Genomic DNA, 18,300 nt, shown 5'->3' with positions numbered 1-18,300 from the left:
AACCATAATTGAAAAAGGAATTGATAAATATTGGTAAAGTAAAACAGCCAAATACTCCATCATCAAAATTTAATCAACGAAAAAGAAATCTTAACTAGTTGTGTCCAAGGAAGTGACACTTGGACAAACATTCTTGCCTCACTGTACCCATACGAGGGTAACATAGGGCACTGGACATGACTAGTTGGATAAGAAATGCAAGAACACCTCCATTATTATACTGTTAAAATCAATAAAAAAATATGATCTAGAAAATATCCATGGTAGTATATGTTTCAATCCCCACCAACCATTATTTTACAATTTTGTGGAAAGCTTTTCTGCCATAGCACATTCACAATTTCAATTTTGTTTTACCATGCCATTGCACTTTGACAATTCCAATTATGTTTTACCATATCATTTCATGATATGTTGTTTGAAAGATGTCGGCATGATATTTAATATTCAATTGATTGTTATCACCTGGAAAATCAAAAGCACGGCATATATCATTATTTTCTATAGTTGTGACTGTCAACCTAACTAATTGTCTCATACAGCGAAGGAACAACTCCTGGGACATTTGAATGAAGGGTTGCCAAAATGTAATGAATCAATTGATGGATTATTCACCACCTTTAACAGAACTAGGAAAAGTACAGCTGATGCAATCAACAGGATCTGTGACTTCATAGGTGAGCTAGTAAACTCGATTATTTTTACTGTTTAAATAGTGAATTAAAGAGTCATTTCAAAACGTTTGGGACAACCAACTTTTGAACAAAGTCTATGAAATTTAATTACATCATGAACAATTTTTGTAAATTTCAAGTGCATCAAGGCTATATGCTTTTGTGATGACAATTTGTCAGATTTGTAAATAATCGTAAAATTATGTCCACACGTATATCTTATGTCCAAGCCTTCATTTCACATGTAATAGAACTGTCCTTTATCATTTGCATGCATATTATGACAGGAAACACCTAAGGAAAATTGTATGAAATATGACTAAAGGGATGCTTCCCAAAAAATTAAATTTGTGGGTTAGTACAAAAGTTTAGTAAATTTCTGAAGCAGTCATGGTGGACTGGTGGTTTTCCCTGATAAATGTTGGCAGATATCTCTAGGAAGGCACTTGGTTGAAGGAAACAAAGTGTAATTGTTGGATCTTGGTCTTTACCGCCGGGGATCCTGGTCCACTGTGACATGTAGTATTGCCTTTGTATTATCATAGACATAAAATGTTCTGTATCTTATTCATTCTGTAAATTTTATTTATTTATTTTAAGCTCATCTTAGCATACTCTGCATTGTGAGTAATTAAAGACTAGTGGTTTGTATGTTTTCTAACTGATGTGTTGTCCTTATAGTTGTTAACATCCTACCTCTCTTTAATACTAACTTTCTAAATTGAGCCTTATACCGTACAAAGAGCCTAATTGACAATGGCATTAGTAATTTATTGACTGTACTGTCTATTCAAATTTGGACTTAGATAGCAAAGTTTTGTGAATTTCTACACTTTGATGGATTTACAATATCATTAACTTGTGTATAATAATTCCACTTTTTTAGGAGCAAGGGTCGTGTTTTGGGATATGCGAAACTCGTTCTTGTCTTTTTTATATCGAGGCAATGTGGAAAGTGCTCGGTTGGAAAGTAGCCTCCCACGCTTTGATAATGTAAGCCAATGAAGTAAAATGTCTCCTTTATATTTTCACATTTGATACAACTTTGGAAGTAGTTTGGACATCATAGTTGGTGAGCTTTGTTGTGTCTCTTTCTCAACTTACAGTATGAATGGACTTATTTTAATCTATGGGAGGCGTTGATGTAGGTTCTTGACCAAATATGTGCATTGACTAGTGATACTCTCAGAGATCCAGTTGTTGTAAGCATTTGTCGAGCATCATTGGTACACTCACTTTTTCCATTTGACTAAGCAAAACTCTGCTTCTCTGTGGTTTACATTTTGCATGTTTCTTTTGATCAGTTAAATTTTGTATTTCTCGTGATATAGGATGCTTATATCTGGGTATTGTTGGATGGAGGCCCTTCCCGTGTGTTTTCTCATGCAGATATCCATATGATGCAAGAAGACCTAAATATATTGAAGGTACGTAATCGATTGGAAAAGCATCCCAACCACATGAAGCCTTATGTAGTAGTGTTTTTTTTTTTCAGGAAAAGAGAAACTAATAGCTTACCTAAAGAGAAAAAAGTTCACACCAATGGCTAATTTTTTGTTTATATTGTAAGCATTTTATCCATAATTGTTCTTGAGACTAAGGTTTTAAATTTTGATTTTGGGTTGTATTTGGTCAGCCTAGAGATGGAAATATTTTGACCAATGTGGAAATAATTCATGTTTAGTGCAAATATCTAGAGAAGAAATGAAAAAGTGTGAATGTTCATCAAACTATGATAATGAACCATATTGAGTAAGAAAAGTAAGATCCATAATGTTATATACACGCTGACATAAAAGTCCAAAACTTTGGCAGCAAATAACTGTAGGATTGATTTTTTGAAAATGTGTTATAAATTCATAAAGAAATTTGTAAAAATTATTATCTGATCTATTCTGATCTCCATACATTGATGTATAGTTGCTTAAAAAGAAATTAATGTTACCTTCTCTCTGTATCGATTGAACTAGGCACAATATCGAATCTGGTCCAGCCTTCAAAGAAATACACACTGGTCTAGGGAGCCTTCCTTTTCTCAGAGTCCAAAGAGAACTATAGACTTGGTCCGTATAAGTAAAGAGAAAAAGGTAGGATGTCCTCATAGGGATGTGGCATTTTTTGGGTTCTAATCTCTTAGGCTATAGAGTTTTTGTTCATCTTTTCTCTTTTTAGACATAGATAAACCAATTAAAAATTGATCACACGAATGTTTTATTACCACTCTATTAAGTACTGACAAGTCATTAACTTATTTGCAATTGTACCCCAATAGTTCATAATATTACAAAGGCCCTCTTCCATGTATTTTTTTCAGTTCAATACCTCCACCATGCAATATCCCTCAAAAGCCCTCAGGAAATAAACTATACCGCTGTCTAACAAACAGTTTCTTATTGATTCTATGATTGGAATGTCATTGAGATCATGGTTTAAAATTTTGTCCGCCTCAGAATGTTTCGGCTGAAACATTCCGGCTTTGTCTGAGACCAGAATGAAACACTGACCTCAAAACATTGAATGTTTGGGAAAGGTTTCAAACTGTCTCGGCCTAAATGATCTCAATTTTTTTCTTGACTGAGTCATTTCCTTGAGACGAGATTTTAAACCTTGTTTGAGATGTCCACTAATTGGACAGCAAGCAACAAGCCACTTGAGTTCTCATTTGCAGTACGCTAGCTGTTGATTATCATCAACTTTAAGGCTTTGGATGAGGCATCCATAGACATGAAATTTGACCACATTAGATATATTGTGAGTTATGTTAGGGTTTTTGCATGTCCATACTCTTAGAAGTGCTTGCTTATAAGTTAAGGGTTTGTTAACGTGTGCCCTAAGGGCACACATTAAAGTGCAATAACTACACCTTAGGATTAAGCATCTGAGCGTATTTTGGTAATAAAATATTTTTTTAAGGGTATTTTCGGTACAAAATCCAATTTCGAAAGTGTATTTATTGCAATTTAACGTGTGCCCTTAGGGCACACGTTAACAAGACCCATAAGTTAATTATCATTCTCCTGCGGGTTTCTTTTTGGTCCACTTTGTAGATAGGGAATTATCTTTCTTAGTTTCTCTTCTTCTTCTGTTCACCAAGCACAGAATAAAATGCTGTGTAATAGAATTCTGCTGCTTCATTTTGCAGGACTTCTTTGTAGCAGATGGAGAAGGTCTTCCTCCTGCAGTGGTTGAGAAAGAAGCGAAATTAGCTCAACAGATATTAAATTTGTATTCCCTTCAGGTTTGTTGACTCATGGTTGAATACTAGTAAGTAGTTACATACAGAAACACTCGAATAGCCGATATTGGATTTTATATGCCCTTTTTTTTCTCTTTCCAGACTCAAACTTTGATTGAAATGCTGATGGGTGCAAGCGAAAAAATCTCCATTGAATCAGATTGTATAAAGCCTTGTGGCAGAGGTGTGGAAGATGCTCACACCTTACTTCGAGTATTATGCCATAAAAAAGATAGAGAAGCCTCCAAATTTTTGAAAAGGCAATACAATCTCCCAAAGTCATCAGGTATGCATCTTTTCTCGAACTTGACTTGCACTTTGTTATGTTTAGTCTTTTTTCCAAAAGACCACTTTTGATATACAGTTTGGTCAAAGGAAACCTTCAAATTTTTTCTATGTACACATGATCATCATCATTCATCAAAGACATATACCGAAAATTTGGGGACAGCTGAACGACTCATCTTCTCCCTTAAAATTTTGTCTCAAACAAAGGGTCAAGATTTTTGAAACCGTAGGAGTAGAGCCCCAAGTACCCAACTAGGGGACAATCAATTGAGATGGTTTATTAGTATTCAACAAAAAAATCGTCACAACCTCGGTTACAAGCATAGTCACAAAGTCATAGTACGGGTTTAAATCGGCAAGGAAAACTTTGGAAAAAACGTTGAAAACGGGAAGACAAAAAAAAAACCGGGAAAAAATGATAAAAATATATATTAAAAGTTATGAAAAAAAAAATATATATATCTAATGAAAATTCATAAAATCAAGTTATTATCATCAAATCCCATATTTTTACATTTATGAATCATCAAATTCTATTATATATCAAATTCCACATTGAAAAAACAAGAATTTCTTTAGTTGTTTTTTTTTTTTCCCCGTGAAAAAAAAAACGAAAAAAATTGGAAATAAAACGGCGTTTTTTGTTGTTGTTGCCACAAATGAAAAGGTCATGTTTTTTAATTGTCATAGATACAAGACGCGTTATAAATGTGTTTTTTTCTCCAAAAAATCATCGTTTTTTGTTACTATGGTTACAAGGAATGTGGAGGTTTAAAGTTGGAAAAGAGCAAGAGGAAGACCCAAAAGAACATGGATTGAGGTTGTGAGGACGGATAGGAATGCACTTGAATTATCAGTAAACATAGCTGTGGACAGAATTGTATGGAGGAAAAGGATTAGTTTTACTGAGCCCAAATTTTTGGGACAAGGCCTTGATGTTAATGATAATGCATTACTTGCCAACTTTGGAGAGTTGATTTCTTTGTTAGAGAGGTAGTTGTTTTCTACTACTCAATTAAGCTCGTTTATTGGTGCAGAATATGACGACAGTCCATTAACGGGGTCAACCATAAGATCACCTCTTGTATCAGATCTGCTAAAAAGTACATCGTTCCACTGGGCTGTGAAAGGCCAGAGAAGTTTCAGGTCAATAAAGAAGAAACTTAAGGAAGCAACTTCAGAAATCAGGTTACCTGTATAGCAAACAGGTACTGCGCCAACAATGGCTTTTCCAGACACTTTGTATCATCATATCATGTGAGTTTGAACAAAAGAGTGTTTGAAGTGTAGTAGCAATCTCAAATGTAATTTTAGAATAGAAATTATGTATGATTAACATAAGGCCTCATCTGAGAAGGTGAAAAAACCTTATCATATAAGGTGTAATCCAAGGCTCAGAGTTGAAGAAATTTTGTTTTGAGAATGAGGTGGCCTCGACAGATTGGATCAAATATAGGGCTTAAAATGGGTCGGATTTTATCTGAAATCCAAGTGATCCAAATCTGATTTTAGTGGGTTTGGTTTCGTCAAGTATATCCGAATTAAAATATGGGTCGGATATGGGTTGACGTCACTTGACCTGAGTTGGATTACAAAATAAACGATCATGACTTTTTTACAACATTACAAAAGAAAAAATAAAATAAAAAAACATTACTATTTTTAAGGTTTATTAAATCCCAAGGGAATGTCTAATGATAAGGTTTACGATTTTTCAAAGTTGAAAATATGGAAAATTACTTAACCCACCTTGCTGGATGGGGATTTCTGGCTAAATTCCCCCTAATTTTTCCGTTTCAGCTTGATAATCCTTTCACTTGGTGGGAACGATGATTCACATTGTCTTAACAATTCAAATCACTGAGATCAACCTTTTACAACAATCAGATCTCGACTTGATTGAACATGAATCAGTAAGCTTCAAATAGTTGAGATTGATCTTTTTTACAATTGTTGATCGTGATGTTTAAACATGAATCATTGAGATCATCCATTCAAATCATCAAATCTTGACAGTTTGAGTAATTCATTTTATTAGGACAAGAGGGGAGAGGCACTGAGAGGTAAAGATTTTATTAATGGGTAAGGATCCCTTGACTCTTACGAATGACTCGTGAAAAAAACACATGATCCCAATTCTTTATATGTAAAATATAATGATTGAGATTTATCTTTGGAATAAGTATCTCCAAGATTTGTGTTATCAAGATACTCATAAATCTCAATCATTGAATTTTGTGTTTATAAGATTGGGATCATGTATTTTTTTCATGATTCACTCTTACGAGTCGACCCAACCAAACCTTTTATTAATTGGGATTGTTAACGTGTGCCCTAAAGACATACTTTAAAGTGCAATAAATGCACTTTGGAAATTGGATTTTGTACAAAAATTACCCTTAAAATTTAATTTCTTACCGAAATATCGTTAGATTCTTATTCCCAAAATACCCTTACACTTTGAAAATTGGATTTTGTTTTTCAAATGCTCTTAAAATATTTTTTTTTTACCAAAATACTCTCAGATTCCAATTTCCGAAGTGTATTTATTGCACTTTAACGCGTGCGCTAACACATAAAATTTTACTAAAACAGATGTATAACCATTTTCTGGCTGAACCTGTAATTTTGGCAAAATATTCTGCCGTTTTGGTAAAAAAAAAAAACCCTTTATATATAGTATTTGTTTGAATCTTAAACTAGACCTAAATGCGTCGCCAAACATCTCCGAGGAGTATATAAAATTATTTCCAATTCTCTTGTGGTTTTTCTCTTTAACTCTCATTCAGAGATTTGAATTTGAAGGGAAGAAGATGGTGAGCCAAAGACAGAGATTGGCTCGAAAGAAATTCAAAGAATCAAACCCAGAACTGTTTCCAACACCAGAGCCAACACCACCTAAAAATCCTGGAAAAAACAAAAAGAGGTTTAAACCCAAGAGAGGAGAAAGTAATAAAGGACCCAAAACCCTAAACTATCCCAACAAAAACCCCTTCAGAAAACACCCTCTTAGAGTCCCTGGAATGCAACCTGGTGCGAGTTGTTTCATCTGCAAAGCAAAAGACCACATTGCCAAACTTTGCCCTCAAAAGGCTCAGTGGGAGAAAAACAAGGTTTGATTTTTTTTTTCTTCCTCTATTTTCTTGAATATTATTATTTATTATTTTAAATCATGAACCATAGGTTTTCACTTAATCAAAGACAAATCAGATCTTTCACCTGAGTTGTAATTTTTTTTTTTAAAAACCCTTAATATCAAAATCTATTATTTCATATTTTCTCGCTTTTTAGTTGCCTGGGTACTCACTTAATCAAAGAAAAATCAGAGCTTTAACCTGAATTAAAAAAATATGCTAGTGAGAGAAACAAAAGTTTAAAATATCAAATTTAATTATTTAATATTTTGTAGCTTTTTAATTGTCTGTGGGTATTCACTTAATCAAATAAAAATAAAAACCCCTCAAAAGGGCTAGTGGGCAAAAATAAGTTTAGAATACCAAAATTTGCAATTCCATGTTTTCTTGAATACTATTTTCTTATTTTTTTAATTGTCTGGGTATTTACTTAATCAAGGAAAAATAATATCTTGGTTTTATTCTGTTATTTTATACCCATTGTTACAAATAAACTATTGTTGGAATACTAGAATAGGGGAATTTGGGGATTCAGGGACAACTGATACTATTGATAATATGTTTTTAGATTTGCTTGCTTTGTCGTCAACGTGGGCATAGTTTGAAGAATTGCCCAAACAAGACCAACGAGGCCAATGAAAAGAAGTTCTGTTATAATTGTGGAGAAGCTGGACATTCACTTTCTAAGTGCTCTCGACCTCTTCAAGATGGTATATACCTCTCTAGTAAATATTTCTTCCATTCTTTTTTGTTCTGCAATGACGAAAATTATGTGATTTATATTTTAGCTGTGATATTATTTTTCATCTAATTTTTAGTTTGTGTTGGTTCAAGAAGTCTAGGATAACAACAGTGTGTTGTGTTTGGTAAACATGAGATGAAAATTATTATCATTATCATTATCATTATATATATATAGGGAGTGGTTCGGAGGCCCTAATGTTTGCCAAGTTTGGTTCCAAGTTATCTTGACCGTTAGATTTGACCAGATCCAACGGAGCAAGACGTCTTCCACTTTTAAAGTAAGAATCGTTTTTATTACATAACGCCCCCTCTTCAATTTTTTTATTTTTTAATAACTCCCTCTTCTTAACTCTTCTTCTTCTTCTCTGTAAATAGATTTGTAGAATCCATTAGAAAACGTCTCACTTCCTTCTCTCTCTCTCTCTCTTAAGGAGAAAATATTTGATGGTTTTAATTTTAGTTCTACTAAATTGAGAATCATAAATAGAATCAATAGGAATTAAATCCATAAAATTCAATGGTTCCATTTTTGTTTCTTAAGGAATCAAATCAGAATTAACTCATTGACGCCCCTAGCTCGAGTCCAAGGTGACCTTGTGGAAAACACCAGCCCCAACCACGTTTGTGGCTCTCCATCAGACAAAGAGTTGGGATAAGAGAGTAATCTAACGGATTTTGAATAAAATGGATCTTTAGAAAAATATACAGCAATCCTACAAAACACGGGCAAATGTATAGAAAAAAATTTATCTATTTTTCCATTCTATCTCTAAAGTCTCAACTTTAAGTCAGAAAAGTCCCAAACTTTGTGGGGCCTTGAATTAAAAGACCGGTCAAATATCTTGACTTCATAATGTCACTCCTCATGTCTCAGCAACTCTAATTAAAAGCTTGTCTCGCAAGAATAAAAAAGTCTTCCCTCCTCCTCTCTTACCTTGAGAGAAAGAGAGACGGCGATGGTGTCGGATCGTTCGAGCTATAACTTGAGAGAGAGAGAGAGAGAGAGGGTTTCGTTTGAGTTTCGAATGGATTCTGTAACTCTGAAACTTGAGAGAGAGAGATGGGAGTGAGACATTTTCTAATGGATTCTGTAACTCTGTTTACTGAGAGAAGAAGAAGAGTTAAGAAGAGGGAGTTATTAAAAAATAAAAAAATTGAAGAGGGGGCGTTATGTAATAAAAACGATTCTTACTTTAAAAGTGGAAGACGTCTTGCTTTGTTGGATCTGGTCAAATCTAATGGTCAAGATAACTTGGAACCAAACTTGGCAAACGTTAGGGCCTCCAAACCGCTCCCATATATATGGGAGCGGTTCGGAGGCCCTAAAGAGAGCCAAACAGTGTGCCAAACATTTTTCAAAACATGACTTAGAAGCTTCGGAATGGGCTGATTTTTTGTCAGGATGCTCTCTACAATGAAGAGATCATCCTCACCAAAAACCAGATCATTTCGAAACTTCTAACCCTAGTTTACAAGTTGAAGAATCGTGGACCGTCCAATTTTTGTAAATCACTTTTGATGGGGTTAGAAGTTTAGGAATGGGCTGATTTTTGGTGAGGATGATCTCCTCATCATAGAGATCATCCTCAGAAAAAATCAGTCCATTCCAAAACTTCTAACCCATGTTTTGAAAAATGTTTGGCTCACTTTAGGGCCTCCGAACGCCACCCATACATACATATACATATATATATATATATTGCTAAGCAAGCAAGAATTTGTATCAAGTTACTAAAATGTCACAAAATTTCAGGGGCACTACCTCCTACTATACAAGAATCAGAATACAAAATATGCGAGGTCCATAAGGTCTCCCATATAACGATGTCACACATTCTTTGGTTATAAAATTGGATAAAAAAATCTAGCATGCATCGTTAACTGAATGTTTGTTGAAGCAAGGGCATCGGCTGTCTGGTTTACTTCCATGTAGACATGCATTACTTCCCAAGTAAAGCCGGCCAACATCATTTTAATCCTTTTTACCCAGTGGTTCACCTTTCTAGTCCACCCTTCTTTCGAAGCTCGTACAACTAGCAAGGAGTTTGACTCAATTGTGATTGAAGTACAATAGTTTGGGATTGATTTTATTCCGTTGTACATTGCTAGAAAGTCAGAAATTGTAATTCAATCCAAAAATTTAGAAATTGGAACTGAAAAGGTCTCAAGTTTGATTTCTCTAGAGACAACAACAATGGGCAGTGTTCAAATGAAAGTATTGAACAGTGAGTTACAAGTTACAACCGATATACCCCATTTTGGCTAAAAAGAGCTCTATCAAGGCTACACCAGACTTAATTTGCTCCATGCCTATTATTGCACCATGTAAAATTTTCCCCTACAATGGGTAATGAAACTAAGATGAATGCTTGTTATATGTCTGACATTATTGAAGGATACCTTGGCCTTTAGAACTGCACAAATCCTAGAGAAACCTGTGACTGATTTTGACATAGGCTCCATTAAAGATGCAAACAATGGAAGATTCTCCCTTATTAACTTTCTAGCATCCTCTACGTTGAGGCATTTAAACGCCTCTTATATTCCAAAGTATAGTTGAAATCATTACAAAATAATTTCTACATTTTTCTTAGTTTGGCTGGTTTTGCTTCTAGTCTTTGTGCATGAAGGTGGTCCAAGCTTGAACCATGACTTCTTCCTTCTTGTCCTTTGACTAACTCCAACCTTGAGGACAGATTCACTCAGTTCTGGTTCAGAAACAATCCCTTCTTCGCTTAGGACTTTTACACCCTTGACCAATTGAAGTCATGTCTGATCGGGTGGATAAGTTGAGAAGAACATGAAGAGATTCAGTTGTGAAAGCCTCTCAAGATCCCATTAATTTCTAGCTTACTATCACCTTCTAATTACCTTCAATCTCAAGTTGAAATGATCTAGATCCCCAAAGAGGTATGAAGAACTTATCTACCAATGCAAATCAAAACTTTAATAAACCAGTCTCGAGGTCTTCATCTTGAAAAAAAAATTACAACTTCCGGAAGCAATTGGTTGAACTACGGATTGGCCAGCCAATCAGCCATCACTCTTTCACATGACACTTACTTGAGAACCATAAACAACATTAGCTAAAGATTGGTGGTTTCCTCTGTTAGGCGGATCAAGAGTCGCCATTAACGAATCTTCCCTGGTGCCATTCCTAAATGAAAAAGGTACTAATATGAATAAGTATAAAACCTATATTAATGGATTAAGAAACCCCAATTATAAAATTTCAAATCTTGTTTCCAAAGAGTAAGAAACACATTAATGGAATAAGTGTACTTTACATGTACCTCCCAAAGAAACCATCAATAATGAATCTTGTGTACCAAACGAATGCATTAATGGAGTAAGTGTAAAACTTTACATGTGTCTCTCAAAGGAACCATCAATAATGAAGCTTTTGCGTACCAAATGTTTTTCATCTAATCCCGACCGTACACATGGTAGGAAAATCTTGATGTGCCTTGTAGAATTGCACTGAGACCAAATGCCAAATTTCAAAGTATTTTTAATGTTAGGTAGAACTGGGAACTTGTCAAAGACTGATGGTTCATGAAGGTGTATCTTCTTTAAGATTCATCTCTTAAAGTTTCTCACCATCTTGGCTTATTCTGGCCAAGACATTATGACTTTGGTTGAGACTGGAATAATACATTGACCTTGGAACATTGAATGTTCCAAGAATGTCTTGAACTGTTTCAGGATGTCTTTTAGGATAGTCTCAATTTTTCTGATGACAAAGAAATTGCCACAAAACTAAATTTGAGAGCTTGCTTTTCCTCAGTGTGCACAATCAAATATCCTAGCAACTCTGAGCTTGTCAATAGCATTCCGAGATACTACAATATGCCATTTTCACACTCAATAATTCAAATATAGAGGTAGGCCACACTAGATCCCTCATCATCTTCACGATTGAGATGGCCCATACACAACTTTTAGCATTAATCATTATATTTATGTAAAATTTGGGCACAAGTGAAAAGGTTAGTAGAGGGGTAGACAAATTTCTTCATTACCCCAGTACACAAATTTCTTGTTTCCTGGGCCCACTTCTTTACTTAAGTGTAAGTTCACATGCTTATATAATATAAATAAAGAAGAAGAGGATGGGTCGGACTAATTCAAGTTCGACCCTCTCTCTTCTCCTTTTTCTCTTGTGGATTGATTCTTAGTCTCTAACTGACAACTTCTCTACTTGTTGATGCAGGGGGTACAAAATTTGCCAATTGCTTTATCTGTAATGAGCATGGACACCTGAGTAAAGATTGCCCGAAAAATAAGCATGGGATTTATCCAAAGGTATTTAGCCTTTTTTTTGTTTTTTAATTTCAAATGTCTTTTCATTTTATTATTAGACTCCACTTTGACTTATTTAAGAAATTCGTATATATTTAACATCTATTGCATTTCTGTATGTATAGTTTCCCACGATATGATATGTATCTACTCTATGTGGCGTGTTTAACGCCAATGTTTTTTGGTTAATATGGTCTTGCAAGAAGTATGGGAATTAAATTAATTTTATCAAATGCAATTGGATTTTTATGAATTTTTTGGTATATTAACCTCCAGAAGAAAACTTTTCATCCATTGTTGGCATTTATGAGTAGATTTAAATCGATAAGCTGTCTGGATGTGGACTTCCACTTTATTCTTTTGGTTTAGGTTCATTCTGACATGTTTATATGCTTTGTAAACTATGAAGTAAATGCTGTTAATTGCTTGTAGTTGTTTTTTCTACAGGGTGGCTCTTGTAAAATATGTGGTGGCATCACACATTTAGCTAGAGATTGCCCCAACAAAGGCAACCGAGATTCTATTGCTGCTAGTGGAGTGGGAAAAATGATAGGTAATCCTTTATGAGTTTCAATCATTTGATGTTTTTTGCTTATGCATTTTAGTGTCAATTTTTTTTTTCTTTATCTTCGAAGAATACAAATTGATTTATTTATGCTGCTTTCTTTGAAAGAGTCTTTACATTTCAAATAGTGTTCCTAGTATGTTGGACCATAAAGGGACATCTCATTAGTTAAGGGATTCATTTTTTCCAAATTCCGAACTTTGGATTTGATTTGATAGTCTATTGGGGTCTATTTGATAGGAAGACTACAATAAGTTCGCAAGAAGACTCATTTAGTGTTCATTCAGTGATGAGTATCCAAACTACTTATGCTGTATGTATTAAACTAAGAAAATGCATAAACATTTCTACAAAAGGTTTGAAAAATGATGGTCAATCTTATTTTGATGGTTTGAAGAATCTATCCCTTCTGTCATGCGTCTTACCTCATCACAAATGAGATGGAACATGTCAGATTTAGGTTCAATCACAAATGGTGAATGATCTTCCTTTTGAAACATGTGGTAGGTTGACATTGAAGGTTCAATTAAGTGGGGAGGGGGGAAACAATATGGCTTTCGGGGCTTAGGGCAAGTGGCGGATAGCCTGGTGTATGTATTCCGAATGGGTTATTGACGTATGGTTGAGGACATGGTTTGGTACCAATTGGGTGAATTGATGAGGAGGGATTGAATAGATGGGATTTGGTGGAGGATATCATGTTCAAGGTTGGGTTAGTTGATTTTGGTAATTTGACAAAGGATTGGTAGTGACACTAGGTTTCAGGGGAGGCATTGTGAGCTTCTTCTGATCGATACAATCTTGTACAGCATAACGCAAGGTAATACATTTGTTAGTTAGATGACCTGCCCCTTGGTGGTATTCATAGAATTGGTCGGTTCTGTAATTGAATGGGAGAGGATTGGGTATTGGCTGATGTTGTAAGGGTGTACGAAGGCCTTTTTTCATAAGTTTATGCAAGACAATGCTTAAAGGCGTCCTCAATTTGGAAAGTTGCCTCTTGGGCCTAGGTGGTACAAGTTGTGGTTTGGGAGGTTGGTAGAATGATTGGACTGACTGTTGCTGGATTGAGATTTGGTAAAATGGTTGGACGAGTTGTTGAACAAGGGATTGACTAAACCGTTGAGCTAGTGTAATGGAAGTGTTGGCCAATTGTGGTGTGTTCATATTAGAGCGGGAATAGTTGGCAGGTTTTTTGACTTTCGATTTATACAGAATATCAAAGATTCCCGAGGACAATGCACCCTCTACTTGACTTTCGATTTCTAGAAGAAACTCGAAAGTTGGGAAGTATTGTGTCATTAGGAGTCAGGCATAGGTTAGCTTTAGGTTTTTTAGAATGATTTTGACTTGTTCCTTCTCTAGGGGACGATCTCATAGTTGGGTTATTTTAGCCTTCCATCGAGCGATGAATGTAGTGAATGTTTCCCCTGTTTGCTGCCTTGTCGTCTCGAGATCTCTTCTTAACAATTGTAGCCTTGCGATGATCTTATACTTTCATAAAAACTCCCACATCAAATAGATCCATGTTCTGAGTCGAGAGACATCAACCAATGTAGAGCGGATCCAAATAAGGTCCTTTGAAAGAGATGCGCCATTTGTTCCTCATTTAACCTTTGCCAGGGCATATTCTCGATGTAAACCTTGAGATGAGTCTTTGCAAATCCTACATCGTTGAATTTTTTTCATCTCAGGCATGATGAATTTTTCTAGCAATCGAACTCCAGGAACTCCAGGTAATAGTGTCTTTACCTCTAGGCTCAAAGATATGCCATCCACATTGTTCATATTTTTTAATGCAACTTCCATTTCAGTCATTCGACTAGCCAATGCGGACCGCTTTATCTTTGTTATTCAAATCGAAGGGGATTATGACCTATTGCGGGTTCTCATCATCAACTTGTGCCTAAGACAGATCTTTCTTGGCTTTAAGAGCATCCAATTGGGTTTGAGACACACTCATCATATTTTGAAATTCATCCATCTTTGCTTCTATTGCAAAATTGGTTTTGATAACGAAATGTTTGCTTGGTGGTTCCTTAACATCGGTGATGGTATCCTTTTGAAATGCCTTTTATGAAGGACCCAAGGTGACACAGACAATATTTTGGGATGCCTTGGAGCAATTGCGACCTAATTCAAGAGATCATTGAGTTAAAACCTCTGATATTAAAAAAAATGGGGAATTTTTCTTTGGACCCCTAGAGGTTACATTACGCTTAGGAAGACTCTTTTGAACACATAAAATGACTACTTGGAATCAAATAAATTATTTCGTAAATTTTCACAAAATTTGACAAACCAATATATATGAAACTAATTCCAAAACATTCCAAGATGTCGAAAAACGACCTCCCATAGCAAAAGCCTATTTTGAAAGCAAAACAATAGTTTTTCATCTCTAAAATTTGAAAATCTGAAACCAACATTGGGACCGCTCTTAGGTTAGGGCTCTAATTGGGACCACTCTTAGGTTTGGGCTCTAAGCTCATTACATGATTGAGGTTAGTTGGGACAAGGCTTAGGTCGTTTTAGCTTGGATGCATCGATATCACCCACCAGTTTCACCTGGTCAAACGGTACATGGTGTCGTAGTTTGATATACCCGAAGGTACTGGACTGAAGTTGTAGCTCTTGCATGATATACCCGTGTCCTTGGGGGTCCAAGCCCGCATGTTCCCACTACATGGATTTTTGGGGTCGAGAAATGATGCAAATGCAAATCATAAAATCCTATGTATGCTTTTGAGTGCGTGCAAAGGGATAGGGTGCGCCCGAGTCGTTTTCCAAATGAGTGGGCCTGATTCGAAATATCCAACAAATGTCAATCAATATCGAACAGTGATCATGAAAAAATATGATCACCAATTAGGATTTAAATAATGAAGCAAAACTAGGCATGACCAATCAATCAAGATGACATGAAAACAATGTGAAATATGCGATCAATCAATCAAGTGAGCATGAAATATGATCAATATCAATCAACAATATGAAAATAACTATAAACCTTAGTCTTGCATGCCACCTACCAAAACTAATCGGTCAAAAAGGTTAACTTAAAAGTCAATGGATAGGGTTAAGCTTAACCTTAAATTCCTAGTGGAGCCACTAGTGAAAGCACCTCGATATGCATGTGTGGATCCACTTTTGGCTTTTCAGTGAAAGAATCTTTGTTTGAGAGATTTACGGAGTTGCTGTCTAGTTTTGTCGTCTAGGAATTGAAAATTGACTCTAAACAAATAAAGCAAAAAAAAAATCTACGAAGAGATTACGGGATTGGAAGTTGTTAGACACCAATCCCACCAGACGAAAGTTGTTCTCTACTAATACCTAAAATATACATTGTAAAAACCCTAATTTCTAACGTTAGTGAGATTACCTTTAGATACTATTGATGGTTTATTACTGGCAATGTGTTCCCTCAGAGATTGGCGGTGAGCATTTCTCTTACGAATTTTAATGGTTTGTATTTGATTTTAGATTTGCTCCCGAGCTCTAAGATGAGAATTTCTTTGTGTTTTCTGGCTAAATCTGAGTGTTTTTTAATTTTTTGGGTTGGAAATTAAGGTCTGGGGTATGTGTCTTGAGTTAGGACTTCAAATATAAACAAATAAATGCAATTAAGCTTATGGGCCTAATTCCAATTGTTCGCTCATTTATTAATGTGGGGCCCACCAAATACTTAAGTAAAGAACCCTTCATGAGGGATCTCAAAAGATATCAAATAATTAATAAAAGAACCCTCCATGGGGAGGCCTCCAAAATTTAAAAGTTTATATTCTCCGTAAGTCAAATCTAAACCAGAACCACTAGAAATCTTATCTAAAACCACCTGAAGATAAGTTAGAGATGAACTCGATCTAATCTAACACAAACTTATTAAAAAAAAAAACTCCTTTAAAAAGGCAACTTTACCAAATAATCTCGTATGCCTTCAAAAATCCAAGGAAAAATTGGCCAAAATCTCTCTAGAACTCTCTCAAAACCCTAAATTTGAAGTCTTAACTCAAGACACATACCCCAGACCTTAATTTCCAACCCAAAAAATTAAAAAACACTTAGATTTGGCCAGAAAACACAAAGAAATTCTCATCTTGGAGCTCGGGAGCAAATCTAAAATCAAATACAAACCATTAAAATTTGCATAGAACTTGAACAGTAAAAGAAAATTTAGGGTTTTGGGAGAATATTATGGGACCCATACCCATTTCACGTCAAAAGCCACAAAACAATATATCCAATGAACTTTTTTTATGAAAAATGATTCCGAAACATCCCAATTCCAATTGTTCAAGTTCTATGCAACATAGTAGAGAATATAATGGGACTAACATCAACTGTCCGATCTTGCGTCATAACTCATAACAAGCAGCCCAGATAATGTGCAGGATTACAACTTCAGAAGAAACCCTAGAAAAAAAGGAACAACTCCTACATGACTCAATCAGGCTCCATAAACCGGTCCATTGCTCGATGTTTTGCTGCCCGGATGCACCTCGTAGTTTTATGTTCTTGTTTGAAACACCTAAGAGCACATTATTTTTCAAAATATTGTTTTATTTACGTGATGTCTAATTTGTCTGGTTGCTATTCTTTCTTTTTTTCAAGGCGGTGAATATACGGGGAGGCCAAGAGTGACTAAACTTATAAGTGGAGATGATCTTGATGACGATTTTACGGCAGAAGATGCAAATAATAGCAACAAAGGCACCTCTTCTGAGTCAAAAGCCCATTTTTCTACTTCTTTAGAAGTTGACGTTGAAAAGGACAGTCCTGTACAATCAAAGAAGAAAAAGGGACCCAAAGTTGTGAACTTTCAGGGCTGAAAAGAGCCTGACATACATCATTTCTGAGTTTGTCTTGGAGAATTTTGATTTTGTTACATATTATGGTTTTTCTTTATCAACCTGTCTTGTAGCTGTTGTACTAATCCAAGACTTTGCTTAAATTTAGATTATCGATCTCTTGGATTTAATTTGATTTTTGGATCTTGGGTTGTCAAAGGTGTGATTTGAGGTTATAGTTGATAAGTTGTGGTAGAGAAGCAGCTGTAGGGCTCCCAAGGAATTGGATCACAACTCCGATTGGATAACTTGGGGTATGAATTGAGGATTTGGGATTTGACAAGGAAATCATCCAATAACTTTTATCGGATTGATTTTGAATCAAACATCCCAATCTGATTATGCTTTTTATTGATTTGATATATCTATGTTATATGTAAATACTTCTATCAAATAATGAAATAAGGACATGATCCAATAAATTATTGGATCTGATCTTGATCAGATTCGATTTGTATGAGTCCTGTTCCAGATCTACCTGATCCGATCTTAATCTGATCCATTTAACAGT

At 35.3% G+C, this 18,300-nt stretch overlaps 2 protein-coding genes across 8 annotated transcripts in view; both read left to right on the top strand.

Moving 5' to 3' along the window:
• The window catches only part of LOC147408045 (DNA topoisomerase 4 subunit B (DUF810)), a 31,312-nt gene extending 25,692 nt beyond the window's left edge, over nt 1-5,620 (top strand). For 5 of the 6 annotated variants that reach the window (XM_086436887.1, XM_086436886.1, XM_086436885.1 and 2 more), the window contains 8 exons: nt 543-677; nt 1,561-1,667; nt 1,823-1,900; nt 2,006-2,101; nt 2,645-2,761; nt 3,817-3,912; nt 4,012-4,195; nt 5,235-5,620. In XM_086436887.1, the coding sequence (XP_086293013.1) occupies nt 543-677; nt 1,561-1,667; nt 1,823-1,900; nt 2,006-2,101; nt 2,645-2,761; nt 3,817-3,912; nt 4,012-4,195; nt 5,235-5,398 (977 nt within the window). In that variant the 3' untranslated portion in view covers nt 5,399-5,620. The remainder of the gene's footprint in view (nt 1-542; nt 678-1,560; nt 1,668-1,822; nt 1,901-2,005; nt 2,102-2,644; nt 2,762-3,816; nt 3,913-4,011; nt 4,196-5,234) is intronic. The other variant, XM_086436889.1, reaches the window with a different exon arrangement.
• A 1,265-nt stretch (nt 5,621-6,885) lies between these two features.
• Nucleotides 6,886-17,925, top strand: LOC147408044 (VASCULAR-RELATED NAC-DOMAIN 6). Of its 2 annotated transcripts, none has more exons than XM_086436892.1 (5): nt 6,886-7,310; nt 7,900-8,041; nt 12,289-12,380; nt 12,825-12,932; nt 17,559-17,925. In XM_086436892.1, the coding sequence occupies exons 1-5, from the start codon at nt 7,011-7,013 to the stop codon at nt 17,769-17,771; spliced, it is 855 nt and encodes a 284-aa protein (XP_086293018.1). In that variant the 5' UTR covers nt 6,886-7,010; the 3' UTR covers nt 17,772-17,925. The 2 variants fall into 2 exon arrangements, with proteins under 2 accessions (XP_086293018.1, XP_086293019.1); XM_086436893.1 differs by having other exon boundaries at nt 6,889-7,310; nt 12,825-12,930; nt 17,554-17,925.
• Nucleotides 17,926-18,300: the final 375 nt, after the last annotated feature.

Source organism: Akebia trifoliata, chromosome 3 (genome assembly GCF_017979445.1).
Source record: "Akebia trifoliata isolate Shusen 1 chromosome 3, ASM1797944v1, whole genome shotgun sequence".
NCBI classification, from domain to species: domain Eukaryota; kingdom Viridiplantae; phylum Streptophyta; class Magnoliopsida; order Ranunculales; family Lardizabalaceae; genus Akebia; species Akebia trifoliata.
The sequence above is the reverse complement of the archived record's forward strand: the minus strand, read 5'-3'. Positions and strand labels throughout refer to the sequence as shown.